The following is a 23,105-nucleotide window of genomic DNA, read 5'->3' as shown; positions in this document are numbered from 1 at the left end:
CGCTGTGTCACCTCTGCTTTTCTCCCGGTGTAGGTACCAATTACGACTACGTGCGCGAGTTTAAGAGGAGCACGGGCACCTGGCACCACACTAAGCCGCTGCTCCCCTCCGACCTCCGCCGCACCGGCTGCGCAGCCTTACGTATTGCAAATTGCAAGCTCTTCCGCCTGCAGCTTCAGCAAGGCTTATTCCGGATCCGAGTTCATTCACCTTGAAGAGGAGGCAGAGCAGAAGCAGAGCTCCTGCCCCAGCGCACCGGAACGCGGCTTTGTGTGAGGGGGGCGGAGGTGCGGCCGGAGCTCCGAGCTCGCTCTGCGCGCCCGGCTTTGTCTGGTAACTGGTGGTTTTGTGATGCTTATAAGCCTGAGCTGCAGCTCTAGTTTGGGAGAACATGTAACTGCTGAAAACTCCTGGGGAGGAGTGACTTCCTCTAGTAGATGTGGCTGTAGACCACCCGGGGCTGGTCAGTGTCAACAGGAAAAGGGAAGTGGGGATGGGTAAATTCATGTAAAATACTGAAGTTAAAATACTAAGGTGCATTTTCCCTGAAGGGAACTCAGATCTGACTGACCGCTGTGTTCGAGTACCTGGCTTTGGTAAACAAACAAACAAAAATCCGTATATGCAAACCAACATATCCAAACATACCACGATTGCTTTTTTACTGCATCTGAAAGGAAATATTATGCCTAACTCTGCCCAACAAATTAAGGTTTGTGCCTAAAACGTTAGGTTGGGCTCAACGCCGGTTAGTCTCCACTTACTACTAGTGCTCTGTCCTAAGAATCTTTTTTCATTGATAATATGATGAATTGAGACTAAGATAAAATTTCTCTTTTATGACATTCTATCTTAGTGATCTAAAGAGTCAGTAAGTTCATGAGTCAGGTTGCAGCCCTCATGTGAATTTAAAGGAAGTTGCTAACTTCTGTGATAATTCAGATTAAGATCTGTCAGGACATCCTTTCTGGGGTAGCGCTCGCTCGAGGAGCTGTGAAGGATCTCCTGCAGTGACATTCTTCCTTTCCAACCAGTCAACCCATTTTATAAATATGAGGCTATCAGTGAGGAGGTTTTATAAAAGAAAGACCTGAGTCAGACAAATAGTAAAGGTCTGCGATGACCAAAAACAAAAAACAAACAAAAAACTGTCCAGAGAAAATATATAGGGATCAAAAACTTTTAAAAATAATCTGTCTGAAAGCACACAAAGTCTTGTTTACTACTGTTTAGGATTTGGAAACGTGTCTTAGAATGCGAATCCGTGTTAAGAATCTAGTCTTTGTAGCAGAATTTTCTCCGTGCCGTTCACTAGTACGAGTTTTAGACAAATTACATTACAAGTAAAGTTTGGCTGGTAGAATAAACTACCTCAACTTAATTTTATTCTGTTCACAGTAGAGCAAGTTAATCCTTTCCTCCTTTCGTATCTCTCACTCTCATGGTGACCCCACCCCAGCCCCCTTCCCCTGGGGGGACAAAGTCTGTCATTAGTCCCACCTATCTTATAAGATATTTTGTTTTCCATTCAAATTATACCACCTGAGTGTGAAACCAGGGACTTCAAAGTGCTTGAGTACTTCATCATTTGAATTTTATGCAATATCAGATTTCTAATGAACTGAATATAGAGCTTTTCATTTCTAATTGTTTTCTACAGCTTTTTTCCCCCTCCCCTTAGAATATGGCTATAAGAAGCAGCATTTTGATTAATAAATGTGTAAATGTATTCTTTGGTTACAAATTTGAGAATAGGAAGTTCTTCTAGAAACTCCCTGCATGGAATGTTTGTATTCTTTTCACGTTAGTGTGAGACATCGCTTATGTTTTCCCACCCAGGAGCTGTAGAAGGGGGACCGATCTGCAGGGGTTTTCTTCCACCTGTTAGAAGTCAGAACTGTGCTGCAAAAGTTGCTGAGGAGCCTTGCTTGTGGGGTTCTGCAGAGTGTTGTGTGTGCACGTTAACTCTCCATCCTGGCAGAAGACGTGGGCAGAAGGAGATACAGGTTCTTACCTTCTTTTTCAGAGGCTCCGGGCCAGATTTGCCCCTGAGTCTCATAAGACAGTCAAATTTGGTTCCTAAGGCCAAGCCAGCCTCTTTGTTTTGTATGGTGTACCAGTCAGCTGTCGTCTGCACACTTTCCCCAGGATACCTCTAATGTCTTCTTTTTTTTTTTTTTTTTTTTTTTTTTAACATTTGGGTTTGGGAGTTGTAATTAGGTTTATTTATTTTTGGAGGACGGATATACTGGGGTTTGAACCCAGGACCTCCTGCATGCTAAGCATGCAGCTCTACCACTTGAGCTACACCCTCTCCACTTTCAAATGTCTTTTAATCAAAGCAAGCAATGTGGCCACTGCAAAGAAAGAAAACTTTCTTTTTACAAGTTGATGTTAGTTGTAGAGGAAACAAATTTTTGCTGAAAGAGTGCATTTTCTTTGGTAAAATGTCTCTCATAGAACAGAACCCTGGCCTTCAGAAGCCACAACTGAGTTACATTAAAGTAGTAACTGCTGTCCTGTTAAAGCTGTGACAGTCAGCAGTTCTCTTTTCTCTAATTTCTGAAGTTTGAAGCCCTTTCCAAGTCTACGCCAGTCCTCTTCACTGAGACAGTTTGTTGTTGAGGAGTGAATGGGTCCCTGTTGAAATATCATCAGTGCCTGTGTGACTTGGTCAATTTGTTTTATAAAATAGTTCTTTTTTTTTTTTTCTTTTAATTCAGTTTATTGACACTGTAGCTGCAGAAATTAGGTAATGTTTTTAAAAATAAATTTGCCACATAATATGGGATGCAATAACCAACAAAAGCTTCTAAGTGCCAAAATGTTATTTTACTATATATGAATATAGAAATATTATGTCGAAGTGTAGGGATGTATTTAATTTTACTGTGTTCCAAAATTAATCATGATTTATTTGGTAAATTACAGTTATTTCAGTATTGTGAAGTAAAATTTAACTCATTTCATGCAGGTTTGTGTTTTAACATTCCACTTTTGCCTTGAAACATCCTTTCTTGACAAATTTTTGATACTTTTTCCTTAAGGCACTTTTACCAGGCATATGTGGGAATTAGCAGCTGAAGATAGACCTTAGCATTTTAAATAGAGTATCTTTGGGGGATGTGCAATTTATTTTCATGATCGCACCAAAAGCAGGAGAGTTGTCTCAGGTTAGGTTAAATGAATAATTAGAGGCTCTCTTCTAGGCTAGTCTAAAGTAGGTTGGTTGGTTTGTTTGTTTCTTTAACACATCCAGATATATTTTTTTCCCAAGATTTAAGTGTTTAATTTAAAATGAAGTTTTTAATTTTTGTGTGTGTAATAATGCTTATATCCTGTGAGAGGTAAAGTGTGTGAGAGAGAAAGTGTGTGTGTGCACGCGCCTGTGTGTATGATATGACTTGGTAAGTCTGTTGTACATGTTTACTTTTGGAACCGTTGTTCCAAACTACATATATTATTGTCTCCTGGTGCTTCAGATAAATTCTTGAGCCTGTGGCCCTTCAGTGTATACCTACTGTGTTAAACTCATGTTGAGTGTGTATATTGATGTATTTGTGGTTTATAGAAAGTTTTACTTGGCTTTTGCATTTCTTTTCTTTAGTGTATTAAAGCTGGTAGTTGGTATGCTGTAAAGATTTGGCCTAAGAAATTTCTAAATTCATTATTTCTTTCTTTAATTCATTATTTCATTGCTGTGAGGAATTGGTAGCTAACTTAATCAATCTGTGCAACAACCAAAAAGAATATTTGGGGGACATTGGGCAGTCTGTTGTCTGTTGTGAAGTGTTGTGTTCTGTTGCACTTCCACTTAATGACGGCACTGCCTTCAGCGATGCTTTGGATGTGCCATTTTTGTAATTTGTAAGTGGGGAGTCCCCTTGGCAAAGCACAGGAAATCCACTCTTTACATCGGCGAGGTAAAGACAGGGTTCCTTTGCTGTGGCACTTCAGTTACTCAGGGTAGCAAGTTAGGTTTTTAGAGAAATGCGTTAGCTGCCTTGGGCTATTGGGGTTCCTTTTGGGGCATTCCTACTTCAGTGCCCCAAACCAGGGAGCCCAGAAGTTTTCCAAGGAGCACTGAGAACACTGAGTGTTACCTTCCAGAATGTTGGCTTTCTTGATTCCAGAGGAGGCTGCCCATGATCAGATGAAGGCATGTGATGATCTGGGGAAAGAATGAGGGGGCACTTTCACCGCATCAGTTTGAAAGGCACAGGAACCCCCTGCAGAACACCAAGTGGAAGGGAAGGGAGGGGTCAGTGGCCACCCCTGGAGCTGTGAGAGAAGAGACTCCAACTGGTGCAGAGATACCCACCCTGGGTTTAATCAACAGTGTTGATTGAGCGCCTACTCAGAATTCTGCTTGGCTTTCTGGGGAGCTTAACAGTGAGGCAGATGAAATCCTGCCCCCTTTCTAGACCACACACCCCTTGCGGGCAGGGACCGTTCCTAGTTTTCTGCTCATCCCAGTGCTTGGCACATGGTAGGTAGTCAGTACATGTTTGACCAGTGAGTATTGTGTGTTTGCGATCCAGGTGATGTTTGTCACGCAGCTAGAAAGGACTCTCCAAGTGTGACTGAATTTTACATGAGATTTTAAATGAGAACCTTCGTACAGATAGGCTTGGCCTCATAACACAGAGCGGGACCCCAGTACGGAATAAAAAAGTGCCCAACACACGTGACGCACACCTCTGTGGTTGCCATATGTTCTGTAGGGTTTTTGAGACCCTGCACTCAGCACACCTAATGATGTTTATCATATTGAATGCTGGGTGTTGTTTACTGCTGTTTATCTGGGGCCCAGAATCTTTTCCAGAATGGGCTGCTGTGGCCCTCGCATCCCTGCCACAGGTGCAGGGCCCCTGCCTGGCAGAAAGCTGCCTTCGGGGCCCAGCACATACAGCTTCCTTCCCCATTTGAGAGGTGAGTAGAAACCAAAAGCAAAGCAAAATCTTTGGATTATCATTTCCCTGTTCAGCCTGTTAAGCTATCACTTAATTTTCTAGGCATACAAGTATTTTTAATCAGATAATAATCATTTGTGGTATAACTTACATCCCCAGGCATATCCTTTGCAAGTTGCACAAATCAAAGCCGCCAGACCTTTGGTTTTCTTTGTCAGTTAGCTATAGGAAGTTTAAGAATTTACCAAACTCAAAAGAATAAAAGTAATAAGTATTTGAAAGAGAAGCTATTTTTACTTTTAAAGAGCTGAAGCTTCATTTATACTTCCCTTTCTTTTAGCACATGTAAATCAGTAAGGGAAAAGGCACGGTAGTATCTTAGAATGTTGAAGAAAGCCTTTTGCTAGCTTTGTAGTAATCCCTGAAGCATTCCTTATAGCTGCTTCAGAAATTATAGAAATTTACGGTGCAAGGGCAGTGACCTACTTGCCTATATTTGAGGAGAACTTGAACTCAGGGTGAATCTGTTCGGCCTGCTGGCAGTGAAGTCTCAGTGGTATTGAACTGTAGACTTCCTCTTTTTTTTTTTTTTTTTTTTTTTTTTTTGGCAAACCAGCTGGTAAAACTTCTAATTTTTTTGTGTTTTTCAGAAGTAATTCTATTATTTTAATCTTAAACCTATCTCAGCTTTGTCCCATTGCAATAGATGGCATATGATGAGGTCAGATATGACCATGTGTTCTTTGGTCTGATGCATACAGTTTAGAAAAGTTATTGTTCAGCTGTGTCACTGACGTTCTCAATAAGTGAGTGGATTTTTAAACTCCTTCCCTTTCTTCTGAAATCAAGTATCTGATAAATAAAACAGCATTGCATAATTATATAGTGAGAAATGTCTGTCGTCTTCTCTTTATTTTGAGATAAAAACTAATCTTGTAAAATTACTACTCAGCTGAAATTTGGGCTGATTATAATTTTTGGTACTGATGTCCTCATGGCCCAGCAAAGTTGTTGTGAATTCTTGAATCACTGTGATTTGAATTAGAGAGGAAACAAGTGGGGAGGGGTCAACAGCCCACAGAATGTGGGTACACACTGCACAAGGTGGAGTGGAGAAAGCTTAGCCAGTTCGTATGACCACGTAAATAAAGGGCCACTTGAAATAATTCAGATCCCAAGTGAGTGTAGGTTCATCTTTCTTGCTGATGAGTGAATCATATTTATTAGAACTTTATTTTTAGCATTTCAGGACAAATTGTAGGGTTTTAAAAGTACTCTACTTGTATTATTCTCACTCACCAATTACAGGTAAGGTGTACCATAGAACCTTGGGTTGACTTTTTTTCAAGTTAAACCAAGGAACTTGGTTTAAATATGACTGTACCTCTGTACAAGCAGTTTGCTTTATCACGCTTCCTGTTTAATTGGATGAGAATTACACACGCACTTATTCCCTTGTTTGTCGTGTTTATAGGAAAAACCGTTCTCGGCTACCTCATTATGTAGTGCTGTGCTCGATCCCCTGCCAATTTAGAAGAATTCAACACATTCTGTCCTTTAACAAAAGCCTGGAAGCAAGCAGTGAGCGGCCTTGAAGCGTACAATTCTCTAAGGCGTAGTTTCCATTTTACTGCTTTTTTTTTTAATAGGCACTTTTAATCAGGAGGAACAATAATTCTAGAGCTGCTACAAAGTGATTACTTGAAACTCAACTTGAACTTTAAAGAGTCTTTACAAGGCTATGTTTTCATAACACAGAAAAGCAGTATATTTAAACACCACTGCTGTGTAAAATAGAGGCTTCACTGCCACCTCCCTTAGGATCAGACAGGAAGACAGGTCTATCTGTCATCCGACCCAGTGTTTGGAATTTAGATGCTTGGGGCTACAGGTTTTCATATTCTTTAAGGTGCTTTTGTGAGCAGTTTAAGAATGTATCTTCATGAATTTGTTTCCCAAGAATCTTAATTTTCAGGAAAGTTTAGACTCCATCTCTGAGTTCCTCTTCTCTCTTGGTTCTGATAACCTGGGGTTTTCTGAGTGCAGGGTTGAGTTGACCAAACAACGGAGAAGCACATTACACTTCACACTGCAAGTGATCGGACTGGTTTTGTGTGTCAGTGGACTGTCCCTGGCTTCCGCCTGTACGCACCTTCTCTCCAGGGCACTTGTGCCCGCTGACCTCCCCAGCCCCTGGCATCTGCCAGTTTACCTGGTTGGCGAGTTAGGGAGAGCTGTAGGGCCCATCAGTTCTTATAAACAGACCTTCCCATCAGAGTATGATTTCTTATAGGAATTACCCAGTACCCCTCCTGGCCAAGAGAGTTATGCCCATCCCTAAAAAGCCAGCATGCTAGGAATAACTTAGGTCCCAGGTACAATCTAACACCTTAACTGTCCCTGCGCCTTAGTAAGATTTAGTGTTTATGCTTGTGCTTTTTAAACTAAAGGGCTTGCTCCTGACAGTAGAATTCTGGCAGAGTTCTCAGGTAGATGGAGCAGTGTGGCACTCCCTTAAGTGGTTTCCAAGAGAACCAAGCCCTCTAGAGCCCCAGGCTTTCTTATTTTAATTATTTTGAGAAAAGCATCTGTAGACATTCTGTGTACTGTCCCAAGTGAACCTAGTGGTTGTGAGCATACGTGGGCGCTGGTGCCGGGTGCATGTGGGTTTGAAGATGCTGACTTCTCTGTGAGGTTGGAAGCCCTTTAACCCTGAAGCTCGGCTCTTAGGTGTGGGTATTTACCTCCTTGGGTTGCTGGTGAGGGGGCCGTCAGTGCAGCAATGAAGGTGAGGACTTGGTGCCTTGCACACAAACGTGATGGTGGCGGTGGTTCCGACCTCAACTGTTACCGCCCTTCTCAGCCTCCAGTCGCTGATGACGTCCGCTCCTGTGGGGTAGGGGCTGCCCCCAGCTCAGTGTCCCTGGCCTCAGTGCTTTCTTCCCTCTCACGTCTGCCACCACATGATACACAAATAAATGCATATTTGCATTTATAAAATTACTTATTTTCTGCTCTCCTACTTCTCCAGTACCTAAATTCAAGATGATTCTGGATAGCCAAAATACCCCAGAGTACATGTTCAGAATATCTAGCGTGGTTATAAATATCTCTTATTTCAGGAATTGCCTCATGAAATACTCTAATAATATTTAAAACTCTTTCCCAAAGTTGAATTTTTCTTTTTTCCCTAAAGTAGCAAAAGTAACAGTCTATATTGGTCAAATAAACTGGATACTTTCTAGACCTCTTTTTGAGATCATTAGACCTGAACTGTCCTTTCTGAACTTGGATGTTATATGAAACTTAAGCAAACAAACAAACTTTGTGTTGTGTTACGGGTGTGTGTGTGTGTGTTTGTGAGAGAGAGTGTAGAATTTCTGTACCTTCAAATAAAGAAGGGTTATTTAACAAGGTGATACCAAAAGTGAGCTACCTAATCTTTTTGTAAACTCGCTTCCTTTCCAGTTCAGACTACAGACTGGTAGCCTTAGTGGTACGTGACATTCCCAGCTTATCTTGATTTCAGTAAGGTATTTGATAAAGTCATTCTTGATATTTTTGTGATTGAAGAAAGGAAGTAGAAATAGGTTTAAAAGGACTGAGAAATACCCAGACAGTGTTGGTAAGAACAGACCCCTTGTCAGGATGGATGGAGGTCCTCCAGCGGTGTCTGTTTTTAACATTTTCATTAGTAACTTGTGTAAAAATAAAGACAGCAGAGAAAAGTACTGGGTGGAAGTAAGTGTTGGGTGTTAGGTTTTGCAGTGCTTTTTACAGTCTAATAACATGATTCAGTAGAGTCTTATGTCTGGGTTCAGGGAAGATAGTTCCCTATTGAAAAGGAAAGGAAAAAATGGGGTGTTATTGACCATTATGAACATAAGCCAATTTTGTTAAAAAAAAAAAAAATGTGCCCTTGTCTGTGTGCAGGGCTGGTAGCCAGAAAAGGAAGTCTGTTCTGCAACTTGCGTCCATGTGCTGCACTGATGGGCCCCAGGTAAGAGACCTGAGCCAGCCTAGAAGCTGCCTAATGGCTCTGGGAGCTGCACTGAGGCCCCAGCTCCGGCCCTGGGGATTCTTGAGAACAAGCAGGTGTGCGCCCCCCCACCCCCCACCCAGTGCCTTGCTCAGGCCGACAGCAGAAATGGTAGAGACGAATGTTTTTGTCAGTTTGGGAGCCTTCGGATAGAACTGCCTCATGGTACAGTGGGTGCCTCCTGTGTACCAAGCGCTCAGCTCTAAAGATCATCGCAGGGCCGGCCCCCCGCAGCTGTGACAGCAGGTGTGACCGAGTCAGCAAGAGGAGTCTTGCTTGGTGCCAGGATGTTGGTCACAGGCTCCAAAGCTTCTCAAAGACAAGAGGTTCTGTGAACAGTTTAGTAAAAAGGAGGGGGGAAAAAAAACACAATGTTTGTTCTTTAACTTTTGCACTGCTTTTGAGGAGAGGAGGAGTCTTTGTTCCTTTTAACATTTACTCTGGCCTCGTCCTTCCTCCCCTCCAGCCTCACTGCCTGCCACCTGCTCACCGTCTCTGGACTATGGCCTCAGGCCAGCAGCTGCAGGACCTTCAGGAAGAGACATATTTCTTGAGATTTCCCTAAAACCACATCCGCTAGAACAGTGATTCTTGCTCTTAATGTACTTTTGTTTTCAACCTTTGCAGATTTGAGAAAGCTGATTTAAGTAAAAGTCATAATCTTTGAAGCAGGGCCTGGGATGCTGTCGAGGGGACTGGGCATCGTGGATGGTTGGGTTAGCCAGCCTCCTCCAGCCCCTTCCAAGTCCAGGAGTCCATCACCTGGCTGATGGGTTCCTTAGTCATCCCTTGAGAAGCGTTTCCAGAGGACTTGCTGCCTTCTGTTCTGTCTCATCCTCTTCTAGGAAAGTGCCCCCCTCCCAGTCTTCCTCCCAGTTCTGGAGGGAGAGAAAGGGGGGCGCTCCCTCCGTGTGTCTCCTCCCGGCCTACCTGCCTAGGGGAAGTTCTGCCCCAAAGCAGAGGGGACAGCAGAGTCTGGGCCACGCGCCCAGCCCACGTCCGTGGTGTCGATGGCGGGAGCCGTCTGTGTTGTCGTCTCCCCATCCCCGTGGTCATCTTCACTCTCTGACCGTCTTTTGTTTGATCCAGTGTTAGTTTTCCTCCCGGTTTCCTGTTGTGCCCACACACACGCAGGCGGAATCTCCGAGGAAATGGGCTCTTCCCCACAGCTGGCACTTCTTTCTGTGCCGATTGAGGAACTTTAGTCAGGGTGGAAGGAGGTTATTTCAGTCCTGTTTTTCAGGGGACCCTTATTTACAGACTTTTCTTGGCAATCACATGCCCACCCTGCCCTCTGTTCTCATCCCACATCTCTCCCAGCCTGGATTTTTCGACTGCTTGAATTATGTATCCAAAAAAAAGCCAGGGGCAGGGGGCTCTTCTGGTTCCCCAGAACATTAACCTAAAAATATTTGTTGAGAAGGCATTCTTCCGGGAGCCCCTGACCTGGCCTTTGTGACCAGCACTTTCCGCTCCCAGAGAGTCAGACAGGTCACCCAGGCCAGCAGCCTCCCAGAGTCTGCACCTCCCACGGGAGAACCCAGGGCCCGGCGCCTCGCCCCCTCCGAGGCACGGCCGAGGGCATCTCTGTGGCTCCTTGAGCAACTAGACTAGAACAGCCTCCCGGGCCCAGCTTGGCCTCCTTCCGCACCGGCCCTGGAGGTTCTCCGGGCTCCTCTCTGAGCCAGGACCACGGGCTCTGGATGCCACACGAACTACCTCAGCACCCAGCCGGGAGGCTCCCTGTGGGCCCCCGTCATCCAGCGGGACGTGCCGTCTGCATCCTTGGAGCAGAGCTAGGCTGGGTTTTCTTTTCTCTTATTTAGCTCTGACTTCAAACCACACTTCACTCCAAATTAGGAACAGAATCGGAAATTAGAATTACTTGTTTACAGTAAGAGAGACCATCTTTTCCCATTTTTTTTCCAAAGGAATTTTTGCTTCAGAAGAAACTCCAGAAAATAAAATTTTATTCTTGTTAATCTAAGCACACGCTCATTGAATTTGACTCTTCACACTTTGTAAAAACTTAGGTAGGATCCGGTACGCAGGGCCAAAAGGTACCATCAGCTTAAAATCAACTCTCAACTTAGATGGATTTATAGCATTGTTTTCCAATAGGGGACCTCAGACTTCAGGTTCTGTGTGAAAACAGAGATCACCCAGACTTCGTGGGGCAGATACCTTTATGGTGGGAAATGAATCCAGTGGCCTTGAGTTGAGAAAAGCACAGGCTATTCAGCAGCGCTGGCTCCATTGAACGGCAGTGGCTTTTTCTGCTGATGGGGTTCCTCTCCCTCTGACTCGTCTGTGATGCGGCGTTTGTTGGGTTCCCCATTCCTGCGCCCCCCACGCCGCCGGCCACCGAGTGGTGCTTGTCTTGTTCTGAACCATACTGCTTGTGAATTGTGACAGCCGTGAGAACCATAATCGTGTTTTAGGCAGAACTTCTGAACATCCATTGCCGCCCGTTCTGCGGTGGCTTCAGCAGAGCTGGGGGTGATCAGCAGGTTTAACAAAAGCACCTCCCTACTCTCCCCGCCTCACCCCCACCCTCACCAGAAATGGCTTTGTAGAAGCACCTCAAGCAGGCTCTGGCAGACTCCCTTTTATCACTGTGTTCCTGGTGATAGAGATACTCGTACCTGTCTGTGAATAGGGTCCATCCGCCATTTGTCGTAAACGTCTAGATTCATTTGTTTTCTATCACTGACGCCGGTCTTCTGCTGTGAGAGGAGACTGCCAAGGGAATTCCTTAAAACAGGGCTATAAATTCAGTTAGATTCTGCCAGACTCAGGGCTGGTCTTCACAGTGGGCCCCGGTCCCGCAGAACAGCCAGCAACGCTGGTGTTGGCTGGTTGCCTGTGTGGTCCCCGCCGCTGCTTGTGACATCGTCCTTGTCAAAAACCAGTTTTTAGCACGCTCTTGATTTGTCATTTTGATGCCTTTTTAATACCATAAGGAAAAGACCGTGAATACCAAATCCCCAAAATACCATATCAGAACTCATCCTGTTAAACACACATCTTTGTTTAATTAACATTTCTATATTTTTTGACAAGGTACATATAGAATAAATCTGAATCCTGCAGCTTTTATCATCTGGTAAGATTCCAAGCTGAGCAGTCTACTTAGACATATATTCAGATGACATTATTTGTGTGTAATGAGGTACCTGATCTTTAAAGAAAGACCCACTACTGAAAAAAAAAAAAAAAAACCCAGAGATTTGCAATGACTTATACATAAGCTAAATGAAAGACATTATATGGAAAGTTCAAAATATTTTAAGTAACAGGAAGTTGCAGCTTGTAAAATTATACTCTCCGAATTCAGTAGGATAGCAGAGAAATTGTGCTAATGTGATTTCATTGAAACGTCACGTCTCAAACATCCTGTGGTCCAAGTGTATTCGTCTGTTCTGTGGAGTAATTTTCTATTCCGTTGCTGGTATGAAATTTTAGTGAAGTTGAAGTAATTTTGAATTAGTGACCTTTCTTACAAAGTTGCTTTATGGTTTACAAGTAATACTGATGCAAAGAGGATATGGTAACCTTCTTAAATTAAGTAGCACGCACTTTGTTTACCTGCTTCAGTCTATTGTGGGGTAACTACGGGGCTGACCCCGTATCATGAGCACAGGGTTTGTGCTTTCGGAGCAACTGCAATTGTGCTGTTCTCTTGTACCAAGGATCAGTGAAAGTGTTTTATCTTTTTTATGTAGTTTGTATGGACTGGATTTTATAACTGTAAGCAAACAGAAACAGAGTGTTGTATTTTGATCTGAAATTTGTCTATGGTAAAGTAATTTTGTTTTATGTATTGGAAGTTCATTTAAAACTTGAAATCTTTTCTAGAAGGGTACCGAACAAATGAATCGTCCTTAAGCTGTTTAATTAACCTAATAAAACAACTTGATGGGGAAGGCGTTGTCCTTGGTTCTCATTTCTACAGTGGTTCCTGGTAAATTAGTGTTGTTGACAGCTTGGCCTGACTTCTAAATGGAATTTGGTCTTTTTTACGCCACAACTTAAACGGTTTGGGTGTCAGCTCCCTGGCTTCTGGCTCCTGGTGTAAGATGGGCTCCTGGACCACAGTCTGCAGTCGCTGCCTTGGCGTCTTCCGTCCCTATCAGAATAAGTCCCCAGTCTGTCTCCCCCTGCAAGAAACAGTTTCAAATTTCCTTTCTTAAGAAGAGAGAAAGAAATTAGACTTCAGAGAAATAGGGGATCTTGATACCAAGAGTCTAGTTCTATGTTGGAGAATTCTCTATAGTTTCTTCTTGCTGTCAGGCCCAGAGACAAAAAAAATACAAACACCAGGAGTCCTAAAAAATGTCAAAGGCAGATCTCCACCACAGACACGGGTCAAAGAGCTTAGAGACTCTCCTAGTAATGTCAAAGTTACGTACGTCCAGTCTGCCAGAGTCACTCGTGAAATCGCACGGAAGGAAGAAGTGGAGTGTTCCTATTCAGTTGTCCAGCACAGTGTCGGGTAGGTTTGGAAGTTTGGCATTGTTATTTTTGTTTGTTTGTTTTCTTTTTGCTTTTGACTGTAACAGTCTAAAACTTAACTTTATACATAACTTATTATGTATTTTCCCTCATTTTTTTGGTATGTATATTTTTTATTGAAGTATAGTCAGTTTACAATGTTGTATCAACTTCTGGTGTACAGTATCATGCTTCAGTCATACATGAACATGCATATATTCCTTTTCATATTCTTTTTCACCGTAAGTTACTGCAGGATATCGAATACAGTTCCCTGTGCTATACAGTATGAACTTGTTGTTTATCTATTTTATATATATTATTTAGTATCTGCAAATCTAGAACTCCTAATTTATCCCTTCCCACCCCCTTCCCTCCCTGGTAACCATAAGTTTGTTTTCTGTGTCTGAGTCTGTTTTTGTTTTGTAAGTAAGTTCATTTGTCTTTTCTGTTTAGATTCCACATATGAGTGATATCATATGGTATTTTTCTTTCTCTTTCTGGCTTCACTTAGAATGACAATCTCCACGTCCATCCATGTTGCTGCAAATGGCATTATTTTATTTTTTATGGCTGAGTAGTATTCCATTGTGTAAATATACCACAACTTCTTTATCCAGTCATCTGTCAATGGACATTTAGGTTGTTTCCATGTTTGGAAACATTATTGTAAATAGTGCTGCTATGAACATTGGGGTGCAGGTGTCTTTTTGAATTAAGGTTCCCTCTGGATATATGCCCAGGAGTTTGTTTTAATTTTATTCCCCCTCCTATAATAGTGAGAAAGTGATATTTTCAGTGGTCTGCAAGCCTTTTTATCTTTGAAGGGTGGTAAGGATGCTGTGGGACCCTTTCTTTAAACAAACACTTGGCCAGAAACCAGTGCCTGAGTTGGCTGGATGCAGAGAGGCGTAGTCGGAGCCTGAAACTCAGCCCTGTGATGCCCAGACCTGCCAGCAGCTCCAAGGGGTCCTGGCTGTGCCCACTCACCCTGGGAAACCCTGGCAATTTCTGCCCTCCCTACGCCTCCTTTCTTATCTTAGATGAGACTTGAATTACTGGACTTCGTTGTCTAGAGGCCAAGGGCAGTAATTCCTTGTTAAGTAAAACCCTGGACCACATCATCACCAGGTCCCTTTTACATCTGACGTACCTGAGCCAGCTGTCTGCTCCAGGCCTGCCCTGCGAGGGAACCGGTTCTAGAGGAATGTACTCCAGATTGCTGTTCTGAGTAGGGCAGGGGCACCTTGCTAGTTCTGATGCAGGTGGAAGGGTGGGGACAGGAGGGGTTGACCGGGTCACACCGCTGATACTATTTCCAGCTTCAGAGAGTAATAAGCATCTTGTTGACTGTGCAACAGGTGACAGGGGCTTTAAGCATCTCACGCACTACCTCACTTCATCCTCACGACAGCCCACTTTACAGCAGAGAAAACTGAGGCCCAAAGAAGTTGTCACTTGGCAAGACCAACAGCCCAGTGGTGGGAGGGCAGTGCTGGACTCAAGGCCGGGCAGTCCTGTGGCATGTCTCTCTGGAAAGGGGACAGATCTTGAAAGCTGCTCGTTTGTTTGCTCAATGGCCGAGGGTGGAAAATCAAACAGTTTTGTGGCCAAAGGGGTCCGTCAGGGAAGACTTCCTGGCTGGGAGCCGAAGTAGGAGGTCCAGTGCTGCTGCCCCCACCATATTTTCAGCTGGATCAAAGCGGATGAGAGCTAAGATCTTTTTTGTAAAAACCAAGTCCAACTTTGAGTGAGGGGTGTGCGTTTGTGTGGGTGGGTGTTGTTTTGTTTTCAAAGAAACCTGTAGCTTTCTGGAGAACTTGAGGGAGTTCATGTTAACTGCCCCTTGGGCTCTGGAGCAGCTTCTGGAGTTTGGGTGTGTATAGGGTCTGCCCCTCGTTGTCCCCACTGAACTTTTTCCTAAGGGCTGGGTCAGCACCTTCTGTTTGTACCCAAGGATCTTTCTCTTTCTCTACCTGCCACGCATTCCCTGCAAGTAAAGTCACCCCTGGGGCTGCAAAGGCACCAGGACGGCCAAGGGCAGAGAGTTTGAGTCCTAGGATGATTTTGGGAATCCATTTCCTCCGCTGGGTCAGTGGAGGTGGGGCTGCGTGATGTCTCAGCTCCACTTTCAAAGTGAAGAATGAACACTTCACACACTCTAGGGAGACTATCACGAAACAACAGCCACGGAAAACAGCAAGCATTGCCGAGAATGTGGAGAAATTGGAATCCTCATGCACTGCTGGTGGGAATGGAAAATGGCGCAGCTGCTGTAGGGAACCACTGGTGGTTCCTCAACAAGCTGGTTATCATGTGACCCAGCAATTCCACACCTGGGCGTTCACACCCAAGAGAAATGAAAGCAGCGACTCAAACGAATGTTCACAGCAGCGCTGTTCACATTAGCTAATAGGTGGAGACACTCCCAGTGTCCACCAAGAGGTGAATGGATAAACAACATGTGGTCTGTTCATCCAGTGGAATCCTCTTCAGCCATAAAAAGGAACAAAACACTGATACCTGCTCCACCATGAATCAGCCTTGAAAACACGCCAAGTGAAAGAAGCCAGTCACAAAAGGCCACATATTATATGATTCCATTTATACAAAATGTCCAGAAAAGAAAAATTCCTAGAGACAGAAAGTAGATGAGCGGTCACCATTGCCTGTGGGGAGGGGGAATGGGGAGCAACTGCTAATGGGCACCGGGTTTCCTATCAGGTGAAGAAAGCATTTTGCAAAGATAGAAATGTTGCTTGCACACCACTGTGAAGGCACTAAATGCCACTAAATTGCACTCTTTCCAATGGTTTGTGTTGTGAAGTTTACCTCAATTAAAAAAACAAAACAGGGATAGAATATAGGGAGCAAATAAGAAAAAAGATCAACACTAGATGCCATGACGTTGGGAAGACTGAGGAAATGGGACATCCACTTTCCTACCCGAAGTGGTGTGTACTGGAGAAGGCTTGGACAAGTGAGATTCAGAGGGGCGTGTCTGGCGTGTGCGGGGTCAGCCTCCTGTGTGTGTGTCTGCTGGTGTTTGGGGTGATCCTCAGACCTCTTCACCTCTTCCTCATCATCAGGAAATTGAAAGAAGGCTTCCGAACAGCTTTTCTAAATTAGATTCAACAGGAGCCAGTCTGCCAGTTAAACACCAGACTGCAGGGTTCAAAGCCAGTCTCCACCAGCAACCTTTCCTTTGGGTAATTCCTTACCCCTGTGTCTCTGGGGACGATGGCAGGACCTGCAGCCACAGGGTGGTGGTGAGAACCGAAGGGCTCCTGGGTGGTACCAAGCCCCTTGACCGGCGCACAGTCAGACTGCGCGCTGGTTACCGGGCTCTTGTCTCCATGCTCCGTCAGTGCTGCTGCTTATAAACCCGGCTGAAAGGGAGCCTCACGTGGGCACTGCCCCAGGGCCCAGCCTGGCCTGCTGTGTCTCCAGCAGCAGAAACGGCCTCCCTTCCGTCCCAGAGCATGGGGGACCACCAGATCCCTCGCCCCGGAGCCCCGGAACCGTAGCCTCTTCTAGATTGTTTGTAGGGAAAGGCCACACGCTCCCCCAGGCTGGAGGCGGGGTGCTTGGAGAAGTCCCAGCCTGGGAGTCTTACCGTAAGGGTGGATGTATTTTTATCCAGCAGGATATACTTATCAGCTATGGCCAGGAAAGGGGAAACTGACTAACAGTTCTAGCCGGGCCAGGTTCTCCATTACTGCAACTGCTGTTTTCCGAGTGCGGCTGTGGGACGTGGGGGAGGGCTATCACCTGCCTGGGTGTTGGCTCCCCTTACCTGCCTTCCCTCCCATCCTTTCAGCTGCCCAGAGACTTTAGAGGGGGCAGCATCCATCGGACACCTGTCAGCGCAGTGGGTCCTTTGCCGCCAGTTATCCTCACAACGTTCCTAAGACAGCATCGTGAGCCTCACTTGACAGAGAAGAACGTCACAAGCCATTTGAGCCACCTGGTCCAAGTCACGTGGCTGGTCTAAGACAGAGCTGGGATTTGGACCCAGCTCCGTCTGACATGAGGGCCTGGCTTCTTTCTACAACCATCCTTTCACCTTTGAGCCATCTCTTTTTGTCATTAGACACAAGCTGGGGGGACTGGTACTAACAAAGGCCCCCCTCGGCTGGGTCCGTACAGCACCTGGCCTGGGGACATGCCCAGAAGAGCCAGCTGTTCTCGGGGACATCCCTTTCAGCATTCTCAGTCTGCAGAAAAAACCCTGAGATACCTTGACTCCTGTGTTCAGTGGAGCAATGCTCCTCCCGCCCCCAGATACATCTATGTCCTAATCCCCCAACCAGTGATTCTATGACCTGACCTGGCAAAAGGGACTTTGCAGATGTGACTGAGTTAAGGACTTGAGCTAGGGCGATTCTTCTGGACTATCCAGGTGGGCCCGTGTCATCACAAGGTTCCTATAATAAGGAGGCAGGAGGGCCCAAGAGAAGAGACAGAAGGAGCAGAGGTTGGAGTGACGCAGGGCCCCAGGCCAAGGAGTCTGGGCAGCCTCTAGAAGTTGGAAAAAGGAAGGAAACAGATGCTCCCCGAGAGCCTCCAGAAGGCAGTCCTGCGAAAGCTTGATTGCAGCCCAGTGAGACCAGTGTTGGACTTCTGACCTCCAGAACTGGAAGATAATAAATGTGTGTTGTTTTAAGCCACTCAGCATGTGGTGATTTGTTAACAGCAGTTGTAGGAAACTCGTACAGCCCCACCCTCCAGAAGTTTGACTGATTAGGGGGCCCAGGAATAGGACCCAGATGACTCTCGTGTTCAGCCAGAGCTGAGACCCACCCATCTTCCAGACGTCTTGGACATGATGCCTCTGCTTCCAGAGTTGGCCAGAGCTTGTTGGTCCTACTGGTCCAGGTCTGAGCCCCTTAAACTCTCTACCCTGCAGAGGCAATGGCTGAAGTCTCTGGTCACCCGAGCCGCTGGAGGCCTCTCTTTACCCAGGCTTCCTTCCTACACACTAGTCTTGACAGACAGACCCTCTTGTTTTCACCAGTGATCTTTGCCTATCTCTCTCAATTTCGGTGAAAACCCATCCCCCAAATCCTAGCCCCCTCCCTTCATGATCTGCTTTCTCAGTCTTAAAAACCCACCATGTTCCTCCCCAGCTTAAACACCCTTTGCTGCTGTCGCACTGCCTTGAAAATGAAACCTGACCTTCACCCTGGGCTGCTATGCAGAGATGCGGGCCAGGTGTTGCCAGAACTTCTGATTTTTCCAAAGAAGCTGGAAAATCCAAAGTTTAATGCAAAATGCTCTGGTTTCTGTACTTAAAGTGAATTTGATTTTTTTTTTTTTTTTAAGTGTAACACTGTTGAAACCAAGCAGGTGTGTCCCTGGGCCTGATTTCTGACTTTTGCCCTATTTCGTCACCTGCTTTATGTCTTTCCTAGCCTGGGGTAGATTGAAAAACATGGCCATAGCATTTTGCAGCTGTTTCTACCAAAAGAAAAGAGTGAGGGAGTTCATTTTCCCGTCTCCCAAATCTGGTCTTGAAACTTGATTTGTTCATACAAAGTGCCAGAGGTGACATTGCACTCATTCCAAAGCCTGGGCCCCCAGGGGCCTTGCCTCTCTGCTGTTGCCTTCTTGAAACTCTCTGGCTACAGTGGAAGGAAGCACTCAGGTAGATTATGGGACAATGAGAGACCACATGGAGAGAGAGAAGACGTGGTGAGGCCAATCGAAACCCTCCAGCTCCGCCCCACCCCTGATGACAGCTGAGGCTCCAAACCAACTCAGGCAAGACCAGCAAGAGAACCGCCCAGCTGCGCCCAGCCCAAATTACAGAATTGGGAGGAAACAAATGATGGTTGTTTTAAGCCATATGTCTAGGAGTGTTTGCTACAGCAACAGATACCTGATAGATGGCCCTTATGGCAATCTTTCATCATCATTGTTTATTTACTTTTTTGTCTCTTCCTTGCTCACCCACCTCCCCACACGCACCTGGGAAAGCCGGCTCCATCAGCCCCGGGCCTTGTCTGTCTAGTTCCCTGTCGGGTCCCCAGTGCTTCATATAATGCCCAGGAGGTGCTCGACAAATATTTACCCAAAGAGTCAATAAATGAATGTTTAAGTCAATAAACATTTGTGATACCAGCCCCTTGTCACAAGACACCAAGCTGGAGATAAGAGTGACCTGTCCTTTCACGAGGGAACTCATGGCTTCTTAGACTTATGGCTCAGCTTCTGTCATGTAATTTTAACTAGATAATTTAGGAGGTTCTTTAAACCCCTGGCTGGTATTTGAGCCACATCCCATTCTAGCAGACAGAGTAGAAAAGGTATGGCTTCACCTTGAGTAGATTTGGGAGTGGATTCTGGAGCATTTAACCCCTCCAAGCCACAGCTGTATTTAAATGGGGATAGAGGCTGGGATCTACTTGGAAGGCTGCTGAGAGGCTTACCCGAGATGCAGGTCATGTCTGAGTGCATATTGTTCTGCGCCTGGAGGAACTCAGGAAGTATTGGTCCCTGAGGTCTTCGGTGGGGAATGTTGTCTTATGGTGGAGGAGCATTTTCTGACTTGGGTCCCATGCTTGGGATCTGCAGCTGGGGCCAGAAAAGCAAGGATGAGGATGCTTGGCTCCAGAGCTATAAACAGAACACATGGTGGTCCCTGATGTGTCCGCTCTGTCCAGTCAGGTCCCCATTAGGAACATTTTAGAGAGCAGGGGATGGGTCTGACTCCATTGCCCACTAAGCTTTCTCTTTCTGCTCTCTGCCAGCCTCTGACCCCACCCCAGACCCCGGCCTTGAAGCCCTACAGCCCTCCCCAGCTCAGCATTGCCAGGCCCCTCATCAGGTGACCCAGCTGCAGCCTACCCTCCAGAAGGTGCTCTGGCCACCTCCTGGGCCACCCTTGTCACAGCAACCAGTGTGACTATTGTATTAGTCTTAACACAGCCAACTCTGTGTCTTCAGTCATTTGGATTCTCACTGAAACTTCTGGGGTATTTTCAGACAAGGAAATGAAGACCCCAAGAGTTGAAGTCATTTGTAAAATGGTATAAATGTGTATCAACATCCTTTGTGGGAGAGGGATTTGGGTGACTTGGAAGGGATGGGCTGGGACCAGAGCCACAGGCCAGAGCTCAGAGGCCCCGCCTGCCCCCACATCCTCACTCGACCTGAATTTCTCCTCCTGGCACATCCCGGGGAAGCCAGAGGCCAGCAGCACATGACTTAGGGAGAAACGGGGCGGGAGCCTCCTCAGGAATTCTGGGGACTCAGCTCAGTCCAGGCAGAACTTGCACAGCCCTTGGCAGAGGCAGAGCTGGGATGACTTCATGTTTGGATTAGGGACTTTCAGGATGGGACAAAGCTTGTCTTTATTTCGGGGCTGATGACCTCCATCTGAGTGGGTGACCTCCCTCCTGACTGATGGGAGATGAGATCCAAACTTGTTGGCATCTTGACGTTGAAGGAGTGCCGGGGACCCGAAGGGCATTTGAGCTGCCCTCCGGCGTTTCCTGACACCTGCTGTGTGCCTCCCACTGTCCTGGGTGCCCAGGACACCAGCCCTGCCGTGGAGACTGTGGCCTGATGCATCTCACCTTTGCTTGAGCATTGAAATCACCTGGGGAGCTCTGACAAACACCTACACGTGGCCTCCACCTGAGACCAATTAAATCAAAACCGCTGGGGTGGGACCCACGCGTTGGCATTTTTCTAAAACTCCCCAGTTGCTTCGCAACCAGGGCTGGGAGCAACTCCATTGGTGATTAAAAGGTGGTATTTGTTGAGCATTTATCTTGTACCAGGCTCTAAGAATTTTATATATGTAAATATTAAGTCATTTACTCTTCAAATGACCCTTTGGAGGTAGGTCCTGCTATCATGATCCCTATTTGCAGAGGGGGAAACTGAGGCACAGAGTGGCGTAGTTATTTACCTAGTGGCAGGTCCAGGATTAAATCTCAGGCAGGCTGATCTCTGAGCCTGGGCACTTGAACACTGCACATTGCTGCCAGACGAGATAGGACTGGTCTTGTGCAAACATGGTGGAGAAAAAGATCTGGAAGTCAAAGTGGGCCAAATACAAACGTCAGTTTGATGGGGAAAGCATGGTGTTTTTGGAGTGGAAAAGGTCTGAATTCAAATCCTAGGCCTATCATGCCCCAGCTGCACGACACTGGGTCAGAAGTTACTTAAGGTTTCTTTCCCTCCTCTCCCCATGGGTGAATGAGCTGGTAAAAGAGCAAATGGAAACACCTGCCACAGGGCTTGAAAACGAGATGAAGGATTTTCAGAGGGCTAATTCTGCATCTGCCCTACCCAGGTCTATGTCAGGTGTGTCTCCAGAAAGAAAACTTGAAGGGGCCCCTTAGGAACTGCTGGGATTTTCACCAAGCACTGGCAGCCTGGGACTCAAACCCCACAAAGCTGGGATGGATTTGTTTTGAAAGAAAATTGTTAGAAGAGGCCATTCTTCCCCAGCCAAGAAATGACCTTTCTTTACTCAGCGTTCCTGATCACACAGATGCACTTGGCCCTCTTCACTTCCACACAGGGAGATGTAATAGGTTCCCAGGATGCCCGGAATCCCGGATGTCCCACCCCCAGCTCCGAAGGCCTCGTTTGCATGTGTCAGGCTGGATCACTGTCTCAGTTGCTTCCCGAATAAAGGACCAAGCAGACAGGGCTGCTTCCAGGGCCGCGGGAGGTAAGCGGCTCCCAGCGCAAGCTCGCCAGCCCAGTTATAATCTCCCACCAGCCCCAGGCGGAGGTGAGGGGGCCCCACGGGAGAGACACCACTTGCGCTCTGGCGCAGCGGGAGGGGCCGGCAAGGCAAAGGCGGGAGAGTACTGGCCAGTGTCTTGGGCATGGGACTTAATCTTTGGGGGCATCAGTTTTCTCGTCTGGAAAGTGGGCTTGATAATAGAAATGAGGATTAAATTAGGTACTGATGCATGGGGCATATCATTGCCCCTCACTGAGGGATAGCTATTAGCAACAGAAGTTCTAGCCAGTCAAATAATGTCCAACCACATAGCCAATAAATACGTAGGAGTAATGGTTCCAGCCATTTAAATAAGTTTAATACTATGATTTTCATGAGCAACTGTGAACCCAATATCCGATAAGTAATATCAGGTGTACAATAAGTAGTGTCTTCTATCCAATAAATTATATCCAAATCCAACAAGTAATACTGAATAAGATATCTGTAAATAAGTAAGAATAGTAGGCATATACCCAAACAATATCCAGTATAAGTAGGGATAATAATTATATCCATTAAAATAAGGTTAATACTGTTGTCATGGGCTATTGTGACTCCTTAGCCGATAAATAATATCCAGTGCAGTAAGTAGTAGTAGCAGGTACACCATTACAGTTATTTTAATCCTGTGATTATCGTGGCCACTGTGAATCCTAAATAAGAGATGCAGTAAAAGACGGCCTGTGGGGAGGGATGGGGTCGGGTGCTAGCAGGGCAGATCTATTGATGGGGACACAAAAACTGAATTGAAAAGCATAGGTTCCTCTGCCCTGTGTCTTCTTTCTCCTCGGCTTGGGACAGGCCATTTTCCCGCTGTGACTGCCTCCCCTTCCAGACGTGAGGAGAAAGAACATCCTCCTCTCACTTCGGCCAGGTCCTCCCTGCACAAACACCCTAATATTTAATTCCG

The 23,105-nt window shown here is 45.9% G+C and overlaps 1 protein-coding gene across 1 annotated transcript in view; it reads left to right on the top strand.

Annotated features, from left to right (window-relative positions):
* Positions 1–12,878, top strand: part of GAN (gigaxonin) — a 58,834-nt gene extending 45,956 nt beyond the window's left edge. Inside the window, exon 11 of the mRNA XM_031458005.2 lies at positions 34–12,878. Within this exon, the coding sequence (XP_031313865.1) occupies positions 34–215 (182 nt within the window). The 3' untranslated portion in view covers positions 216–12,878. The remainder of the gene's footprint in view (positions 1–33) is intronic.
* The last annotated feature ends 10,227 nt before the right edge of the window (positions 12,879–23,105 follow it).

Source organism: Camelus dromedarius, chromosome 9 (genome assembly GCF_036321535.1).
Source record: "Camelus dromedarius isolate mCamDro1 chromosome 9, mCamDro1.pat, whole genome shotgun sequence".
Lineage (NCBI taxonomy): Eukaryota > Metazoa > Chordata > Mammalia > Artiodactyla > Camelidae > Camelus > Camelus dromedarius.
The sequence above is the reverse complement of the archived record's forward strand: the minus strand, read 5'-3'. Positions and strand labels throughout refer to the sequence as shown.